The 10,308-nt window shown below is 35.5% G+C and overlaps 1 protein-coding gene across 3 annotated transcripts in view; it reads right to left on the bottom strand.

Annotated features, from left to right (window-relative positions):
- Positions 1-1,222: 1,222 nt before the first annotated feature.
- Positions 1,223-10,308, bottom strand: part of LOC106175418 (G-patch domain and KOW motifs-containing protein) — an 83,244-nt gene continuing 74,158 nt past the window's right edge. For all 3 annotated transcript variants that reach the window (XM_087014998.1, XM_087014996.1, XM_087014997.1), the window contains 6 exons: positions 9,816-9,924; positions 8,646-8,726; positions 6,659-6,782; positions 5,737-5,806; positions 5,286-5,371; positions 1,223-2,082 (listed from right to left, as the gene is read on the bottom strand). In XM_087014998.1, coding sequence (XP_086871124.1) covers positions 1,942-2,082; positions 5,286-5,371; positions 5,737-5,806; positions 6,659-6,782; positions 8,646-8,726; positions 9,816-9,924 — 611 coding nt within the window. In that variant the 3' untranslated portion in view covers positions 1,223-1,941. The remainder of the gene's footprint in view (positions 2,083-5,285; positions 5,372-5,736; positions 5,807-6,658; positions 6,783-8,645; positions 8,727-9,815; positions 9,925-10,308) is intronic.

The following is a 10,308-nucleotide window of genomic DNA, read 5'->3' as shown; positions in this document are numbered from 1 at the left end:
CCTTCTTACTTTTTCCTCCTCCCTTCATTTCTGCTTTCTAAGCTTCTTTCTCTCGCCTTTTGGAGGCATATTAGAAAATTGTTGTACACGTTGCACAATCGACGTTTATTGTTGAGACACGAGCGTGCATCGTGAGCACTCCTTTTATACTCCTGGCGTGAAGGTGACGCACGTGCGACCCACTCCCACCGTACTTTCTACTTTGTTCGTTAGCCGTGCGGGCGTGCGCCGTACTCAACTCGCAAAGGACACTTGCTCCTTCATTTTCGTGGTAAAATCTTATACAGGGATAAAGTTACGCCCCATACTGATTGCTGTCTCACCTCTAAATAGAAAGGTGTTCAATGGACGATTAAAGCTTTGAGTCCCCTATCCTTATACATGTACCTTGCAACGAAAAACTATAAACGCTGATGTTTTATATTTTCAAGGTTTTTTCATTGTTTTAAACTAGCACAATGATAGATGCATTATTGAATAGTTAGTAATAGATGCAGAAAAAATTATTTTCGGTATTTGGATCACAATATAGGGTTACAATATCCTGAAGGAAGTCGGTAGCACGCTTTCCTCCCAATCGAAAGGTCGTGGGTTCGATTCAGGGCGTTTCTCGATCCCAGCATAAGCATTAAAAATATAAAGTACAAAGTTGTAAAAAGTTACCAATTTTTGTAAGTTTCATGTTCGTTTTGCTTATTGATAATTTAAGATTGTCTTGCGTCGCTTTGTTTTCTTCACATTAAGTTTTCAAATGAAAATTAAGCTGATTCAACTGATTGCACTTGAGCAAGAATCCCCCGCAGAGTAGGACCGACCCGGATACTACGATGTGTGAATCTGACTGCGGTGGATACTATAATATTATGTGTAAGCGTTGAGTATTAACGAGTACATCATTTCCTATCACATACATGTAGTACGAGCAGGTGAGTCGCAAACTGACAGCCAACGAAAAGGATGAATAAAAAAAATCAACCATATCATACACATATCAATACATCTGAGGAAAGCGCCCTTTCATCTGCTTGTATCCGTCTTCTGCGAAAAAAACTTGATGCTCTTTGCTGAAAAGTGTGACGTTTGTTTATATTACTGCCAATCAAGCCGTCCGAGAGTGGCAGCTTTGACTGACACCTATCAATTACGGTACGTAAAAGTCCCTTTGTGGATTGTTTGTGATTGACGTTTTGTTTATCATAATTAGATCATAATTTGAACTGAATTACTGGTGAATCTTTCATTTTACATGTTAAAAGGTTGGTTACTCATAATCTCTTGCCTTATTTTTCAAATTAGGTAAAGCACAGCATGTTAGTCATAAAATTCAATGTTGATTTATATAAAAATGACAAACACAGTGATTAGTACAAAACTTAACAACTAAAATTTCAATCAACTTTCAGGAAGAAACCAAAAATGATTTCTAATTTTGGCTTACAAAAATATTTTAATGTACATATTAACTAATGTAAATACAATTTTCATTGCAAGGCAGGTGAAGAAATATTATAGGTTTCCTAATATTCTTTAATATTTTTCAGTTCTAAAAAAAATTGTTTTGATTAATCCTTTTGTAGGTTCCATTCACTTTAACACCTGTTTATAGCCTGTGCAAATAATTAAATCATTAACTTAAATCCTTCACTAAAGAAAGAACTACATCAGAATTCTCGATCAAATGCCTGAATTACACTGTACCAGTTAAAATATACATACATCCAACAAAGATGAGGTAGTCATCTGAAGTCCTGCAACTGAGGCATTTCCAACTGATATAGTTCATGTGCAAGTAAAAACCAGTATCAACTTGGTTGATGGACAATAAGTTCTCAGTGTTCTTTAATTTAAAATTTAAAATTTTATTAGCTTGCAGTTCATTTCCTTTCATATGACAGAGCTGGGGATTTATACATTTGTACCATGTCTACTGAGTATTCTCTGCTAAAAGTCTGGCTCAGTATTGACATCTCCCAGGTATTCACACACACTGTCAAAGTGTAACTTAACAGCCTTGTCTCTGCTGCTCAGCAACTGTACTGTGGTGGTGCACTTTGATTTGTCTTTTTTGATAATTTCTCCCAGCTGGAAAGAAAATAAAAAGTCCCAAACAGATCAACCTAATAAAACTAATTGTAATTGAATCATGTTAGATGAAAACAAGGCAGCAAAGCTGTCAAATGTACAGACAAAAGAAGCAGAAAATTATGCTGCACAAAATAGTTTATTTTGTCAATTTTGATGCAATAATATACTATGCCTAACAGCAAAGCCAACACCAAATTTTAAACATGCACAATAGGTAGCACAAATGTTAGGAATATGTAAGTAGCATAAGGCTTCATGCCAATTTTTTTTTCATCCTTCTTGTACCCTTTAGGGTGTTGAGGGGAGAAAAAGTTGGAGTTTTCTGTCTCTGGCGAGCTGGAATGCTTGGTTGTATTGAGTGGGATGTTGTTCAATTGCAAGATCTCTCGTACTCCATCTACCCACTTCTTCCTCAGTCTTCCTCTTGCCTTGAATCCGGAGTGTTTCTTTATGTACGCTTTGCTCCCCGGTAGATGTGGGGGCATTCGTGCCAGGTGACCAAACCATTTGATAGTCTGTTTTTGAATATACTGATGGACGGGTGTTGTCCCGACTGTTACCCATACCACACTGTTCCTGATTTTATCCCTTCTCGTGATGTTCATTGCTTTTCTTAGGCATCTCACTTCACAGGCAGCTATCTTCTGTTCTAGGCTTTTTGTCAGAGTCCATGTTTGGCACTGGTAGGTGAGGGTAGGTATAATGACAGGCCAATGACAGTTCAAATTCACTCAATGAAAATGCCAGATTGACAAAAATGAAAACTTCACAAAAATTGCATAAATCATGTAAAAAAGTCAAACATACAAGGCAAAATATTAAAAAAAAAAAAAAAAAAAAAAAAAACTTAGTGGCTTTCACTTCTGCAGAGCACCTCTGCAAGTTACACAGGAATAAATAGAACAGTCTTCCTTTTATAGTGCTTTTGTGTCAATTTTGACACTATGTTACCTAATAATGCATTTAAGAAATTTGGAGAAAATCTGTGTAAACTTAGGAAGCTATAGCTACATGAGTCAGTTTCCTAATTTATGACCCATGCTATTCCATGACCATTTCAGAGTTAATGTGGCAAGTGATTAAATTGCTTACACCTAGTTTTTATCCACAAGGGACAATTAAACACTGACCAAATGCAGCAATATGATAATTCTTTGATCTTTTCAATGAGGCAATATTTTATATATATTCAATTTCCCGCAACTGGAATTTTCACCAATTTATAAAACTCTATGATTTACAACTTCTGCACTATTTAAATAAAAAAAAATTGATATCAAGTATGGCTTGACTTGCTAAGAAGATTGTTAAAATGTGGAATGCTGTTGCAACTGTAGTCGTCGCCTAAGAATCTTTGCGCTTAGTTCTTTCTGTAAACAAATTTTATCCCAAGTCGTGCAAAGCGGTGTACCTGAACAAAGACTATCTCTTCTTATATGTACAGGGATTGTGAAGGACAAGTAATTAACAACTGGTACTCAATTAATTTGAAACTGTCAGCATAACTAGCATTTGAATTCGACAGTGATGGTGGGTTGTTGTTGTTGTGAACTTCAAATTAAACATTTGAAACAAAAAGAAATCAGGAAGGCCCACAGACTTGTTAAAATTGTTCGCACAGTTCCCGTAATAAGATAAAACAGATTAATCAGAACTTCCTAATGTTGTAAAAAGCAAATATTTTTACCCGATACATGTATTTTTGCTTATACAGTTATTTTATTAAATTTGTAATCAGTAATACTTTGTTTCAGTGTAGCCGTCTTAAAAGCTGAGAACATACCAGTAAGTCGGGTTGCTACATAAATGAATTTTTAAAATCTGAATAACCAGGAAATGTTAGTTTGACAGAGATTCAAAAAGGTGCCTAATTAAATATTTATAACACCTGGTGAGCACATTGTGGCCCCTTAAAAATGAATGTCTTTGGTTAATATTCAGAACGATGGTAACTTACCAGATCATATTGATCTGAACAGTAACTTAATTATATCTAAAGACTTCATAAATCGAAATGGTTACACGAAAAACATGTCATTATTTGAAATGGGAGTTATTAAGTACAGGGACTTCATCAGACTTCTGACCTAAAGGTATTAGCATTCTGTTTTTGACACCCTGGTATAAAGGAACCTATCACTGCTTGTTATCTTACATACACGTATAATATACCACACCCATCCCACTATTTCATCAAAGCACTTGTAATTTATTTATGCAAAAATGTATATAATTTATTAAATATACTTACACATGTAAGATGACCTGCAAAGAAGACAAAAACATATACCACCCCAAGTTCTGCCTTTTTTGGCTATATAAGTAATTTCTTTAGTCTTATTTCTTCCTGTCACCTCTCTGGCACTCTGAAACTTCTTTAAACATCCCTGGATAGAATGTGTCTGTTGTACTTATGCTATTAAAAACAAATCCAAATCTTACCAGTGTTTTTCCATACACCTACCTCTCATATACATGTTTGTGAAAATTATAATAACCATTAAATAAGCTGTGAGGCAAACTGCATATAGGTTTTCCTTGAAGTGTGCTATCTCTGAAAAAGCACAGTGAGAGCAATGACTATGGCGACAGCAGACACAGGTGATGGCTATATGTACAGACATGATGTGTCTGTAGACATGATGTGTCTGTACATAAGACTATTCAGAGGCAGCTATATGTAGATTCACACCTTTTTTTTGGATGACTGGCTAAACAGGTACTAAATTTAAATGCATTATAACCGTTATATCAAATGGGTGCAGGAGTAGACTCAGTACACAATGGTTTAATTCATCAACTGAATAGGTTTCAGCTTACAGGTTTGTAGTGTAAAAGTACTTTACTGCACAGTTACACCAGAATAAACCTTTACACATGCACAGTGGTACATATGTATGTGAACATATTAGAACAGTAGATCAAGCAGCATCATTAACCATAACTTAACTGGACTTTTGAAGTGCCCATTAAATGTCAGGGTAGTTAATCATATGATCATTACACACCATAAAACACCATATTAAAATCAACCACAGCAACTCTGTAGATGTCCTACATGCTACAGTAAATCAAATATCCCAAATCAAGTTTTTAAACACTTTTTCAGCCACGTAAGAAATAAAATGCACTGCAGCATGTTCTCTGTATTCAAATAAGTCACATTAAAGGCTGAACAAACCCTATCAAATGCTACATACCTGCCCCTTGTACTTCCCACTGACAATCATCACATGAGCAGAATCAGCTTTAGGGATCACAGTTTCGACCATGGACTGAGACAGATCTGAAGTATGAGCACACATCTTAATACTGTATCATCATGCGGATAGTCATAGGAATGCATGGAAAAGTTTTCAAGTATGAGTTACTGGAAATTTAGGACTAGAAATCTATCACATTTATGAAACAACTAAACAACTGCTTTTCAATACATAGAAAGTTCAAACCATATGCTCCAGTACATAGTGTAATATTGATTTTTTAACAAGCAGTACATTTGTACAAAAAGGAAATGAAATTGATAACACAGCAGTACACAAGCTATACAACAAAAATATTTTGACATTGGAATGGAAGATGGGTTAATTTTTCACAGACCACATTTCTGATTGTGTCAGTTGAGAAAGCTTGTCCCAATTTACTGCTCACCTTCAAGCACCTTGCCCTGTTCTGTCTTACATACACATGTATTTGTTGTCACAACGTCCACTACTTCAACCTAGATTAGACAACAATACAATTAAGGCTTGACAACATTGCAATTGCCTACATATAAATAAGGCCAAAATGTTTCCAAAAGGCTCATCTACATGTAAAACCAGTCTACCTGTACCTCAGGGAACAATTTGGCTTCGAAGAATTATAATAATTTGCTTGATGTCCTAATTCCCTGTTGGAGAATAACAGTTTTTACACCATTAATATAATTGCTGCAAGAGCTATCACACATCATTTTCCTTTACGTTACCATCAACTGCCTCATTCCAACTTGATCTCTTTCCTTTGTGGTGTACAAATGCATTAATTAAAGTATCATGGTTTTTTAAAGGCTCTAAAAAAGTACAACCCTTCAAACAAAGTGCCATTTGTGATTTTGAGCCACAGTTTTGTGATTGATTGCAAATGCTGAATTAATGGCTCATACTGCGATTTCATGGCACAAGCAGAAAAATAGTGGTCTCAAGCATCACATAAAAGAGTGCAAACAATTAGGCCAGCTTTCATCTGGGCCTCTCACTGTTGGCCTACAGGTTATTTTTCTCAACCCTGAACTATTTTTAATGATGGATTATTGTGTTCTCTGCAGCTAATACGGAATGTAAAGAATGGGTAGGTAATCAGATTAACGGTTCCCCGTTTGCACTGCCATGCTTGCAACCACTGTTTTTACATTTGTGTCATGAAATAATAGTTTGTATTGTTTATTCACCAGGAACCACATGCTCAAGATAACAAATGACTACATGACCTACAGTTGTTCTAAACTGGGGCTCATCTAAGGCATTCAAACTTGAGAAGTCACCTGCAAAAGAAGTTTCATGTAGATAAACCATCATAATTTCAACTTTACCTTCATATTGTAGTACTTCCCCTTCCTGTAGTGTTTATCAACTATTCTAACCCTGAGCAGTGGATGGAGCCAGCAATCTGTGTGTGAGGAACTTTTGCTACTGGACTTCTTACTTGTATGAGACCTAAAAAAAGTATTGTAATTCTAAAAAATTAATGATGTTAATGGGAATTATGCCTGCTAGTTCATACTGTTTATAAGTCAATTGTCAAATACTAACTGGTTACAAATCTACAAACATCTTCATGTGAATACAACAAGGAGGCAAAGCTGTCAAACATACAAGTGAACAACCCAGAAAATAATGATGCACAAAATAGGTATTTTGTCAATAATGATGCAATAATACAAAGCAAATACAAATACAATAGAAAATTTAACACCAAATCTTAATTATGCATAACATGTAACACAGATATTAGGAACATGTTACTAGCATAAGGCTTCAGGCCCATGAGTTTAAATTCACACACTGAAAATGCCAGCATGAGAACAAATATTTATGTTAACATGTAACATGTTCCTAATATCTGTGTTACATGTTATGCATAATTAAGATTTGGTGTTAAATTTTCTATTATATATATTTCACTTAGTCAATTTTGGAGTAACAATAAATAATGCTAAACAGCAAAGTCAAAGTCAATCAACAGCTTATTTTAATTATGCAAAGCAGGTACCGTGGACAATAAGAATAGAGCTTAAAGGGATAATAACTGTCCGTTTTGGCCAAAAAATGAATTTTTCTAGAGTAAACAACAATTTCCCCATACTTACTAATGGTTAATGAATCCATTTCTACATTCAAAGTTAGTCCCTTATTTTTTTTTCCAAAAAGTTTGTTTTTTTTGTAATAATTTCTTGTGAGATTATTACAGAGTATAGCCATCTATGGAGATCAAATGGTCTAATGACAAAAGATATCAGATATCAGAAAAATAGCTATAACTGCCATTTTTGTGGTAAAACAGAATATATTATATTTCCACGAGTTGTTTATAATGTATTTATTGTGAAACAAAGGGTGCATTCCCATAGATTTTAGATCGATCTATCCCCGTGGGGAGTCTCACTAGATTACTGTCAGATAATCCGGCTTAAATGTCCGTCCCGCCTACTACAAGTTGTAAGGGGGTAATTAACTTTCGTACCCCCTCGGCTGACAGCTATTTAGCGTGAACCCCTGGGGAGTTAGGTTGATCTAGTTGGATCGATCTTATCTCAGGGAATGGGGTCATAGATCTCATACGAAGAGTTATTATCCCTTTAAATAATGAGGACAGTGCATAAAATAATTCAACATAATGCTTAACAGCATAAAGACCTTTACTATTGCTTATTTAGAAATGCAAAAAATGTTACTAGTACAGGGCTTCAGGTTAATATGCGAAAGTCAGAGTGAACAGATAAAACAGTCAACAGGTAAATTAAATATCTGGGATTATCATAAAAGAAAACTTTCTGACAATCAAAAACTTAGATCCAATGAAACTATTTTCACATTAATAAACATCATTGTTTAATGAAATTAAGAAGATCATTGCCCAGTGTCTACTAATAAATCATGAGTAATAGTTTTATACACTTAAATGCTATGCTGTAGACATCTCATTCAACTCTTTCTACTTTTCTAATATAAATGCAGTAGTCATACATGTGGACCTCTGTTTTCAATCTTATTTTATATTCAGCTATTTCTATGTACATTCTCCCCTCATATATTTTAGTATTAAATTAAAGACCAATATAAATATATGGGTAGCGTGAACCCCCAGAGATTTAGATCGATCCAGAGATTTAGATTTAGATCGACCTAACTCCCTGGGGGTTCACGCTAAATTGCAGTCAGCCGAGCGCGCACCATAGTTAATTACCCCCTTTCACTTTTGGTAGGCGGGACAGACGCTTAAGCTGACAGTCATCTAGTGAAACTCCCCACAGGGATAGATCTATCTAAAATCTATGGAAATGGGATCTAAGAGCTTACTCGGATTTATCATCTTCATATTTACGTTTCCTGTCAGCATCTCTAGATTTGTCCTTGGAGTCCCCTTCTCGTTGCCACTTCCTATATGTAGAATGTAAAACACAATTTCATTAAGTACTACATGTAAATAATGCACTGTCCACGAGCCTGATATACACGACAGCATGCCGAGCAATAGGGTGTAAACAGTGCATTATTTATCATACACAGAAAGGGAAATCGTGCATGTTCCCCACCCAAAACCCCTAACTTTGAATAGAACACGCTGAGAATGGACTTCCCCCTCATTTATGCTGAAAGTTTCTGTCCAATTGTGGTCTTTGTCCAATCACTTTTATTTGTGTGAATGGATTGTGGTTGCATGTGTATTGGCAGAGGCAAGGGTCAGTGGTTTTCCGTGAGTAGTTGGCCGATTTCCTGCCCATCTTCCGCACGTGGCAGTCACCCCCTCTCATCCATTGTTGGCAAAGCCAAATGACAGAGCGACATTCCAGAAATGTATAAGCAGCCGAGTTTTTCACATTTTTCTAACGTATCGGGTGATGAACTTCCAACGGCGAGTCAAAAGGCAGAAAAAAGTTATTTGGACAATACGAAGCAGCACTTTTCTGATAAATTGGACAACAAACTCGCTTACACAAGTCAAAAGGCAGAGAAATCTCATTTTGAAACTGTGCATCAGTTTTCTGGCATTTTGGATGATGAACTTAGAAGTGCAATTCAAAAGAAATGTGTTATTTAGACGTGAAGCAGCAGCAGCAGCAAGCTTCCTCGGCTGAGGTGAAGGTGGGTATAATAAAAATACACATTATTCATTTATATATTTTTCTTTTCCATATGTATTACAACTACATAATGATAGGACACAATGTGGTCCCATATACTGGTGAATTCAGGATCATTCAGTGCGGAGTCTGGTAGTTGGGTAGGCCTGCCCATGTACTGACAAAGCCCAAAATTTACGCGGATCGAGTTGACCTAAATCCAAGAGATGGGTACGCAGGCTGTTGTAGTTTAGGAGGACATATTACCCACATGTCTAATGGATGGTAATCCCTTCGTAAAGGATGCATACTGTAGGGAATTGTTAAATATATCTGTACCATAATGATAACTGAATACCTCATTTAACATGATATTTTTTCATTATTGTCATTCTACTACTGTTACCTGTCTCTTTTTTTGTGTTCATAGTTTTCTCTACTGGACTCTGGTGAAATATTTCTATGTGACTTGTTTTTCTTTTCTTCTGCATAATAGTCGTCTACCTTTACCTTATCTGAAAATTCATTAGAAAATAATTAATCTGCATAAAGAACACTACAATGATGCAAACACAATGTTAGTGACACTAATGAAGATTTCCCGTCTCTATACTCTAAATATCCTAAAGCTCAAGGCCGCGACTGTATCACAAAAACTGTCTAACAATATTGCAAACCTTTTTATCTGTAGAGTGGTATAGAAATGTATGGTAATGTGCCAAACAGTTTGACCGGTGCTATGATAATGGTAAAGAAATATAAATGAATGAAAATCTTTTACACATTCAAAATTGTTTAAATTCAGCAAGAGGGTGATATTTTGCTACCTTTTTTTTTTTTTTTTTGCATAGCTCATAAATTTTTGAAGGCAACATTTTTATCAGTATATGTAAAAGAAG

The sequence above is a fragment of the Lingula anatina genome, chromosome 6 (genome assembly GCF_051362555.1).
Source record: "Lingula anatina isolate TDL-2025a chromosome 6, LinAna3.0, whole genome shotgun sequence".
Taxonomy (NCBI): domain Eukaryota; kingdom Metazoa; phylum Brachiopoda; class Lingulata; order Lingulida; family Lingulidae; genus Lingula; species Lingula anatina.
Note: the sequence above shows the minus strand (reverse complement) of the source record. Positions and strands in the feature narration are given on the sequence as shown.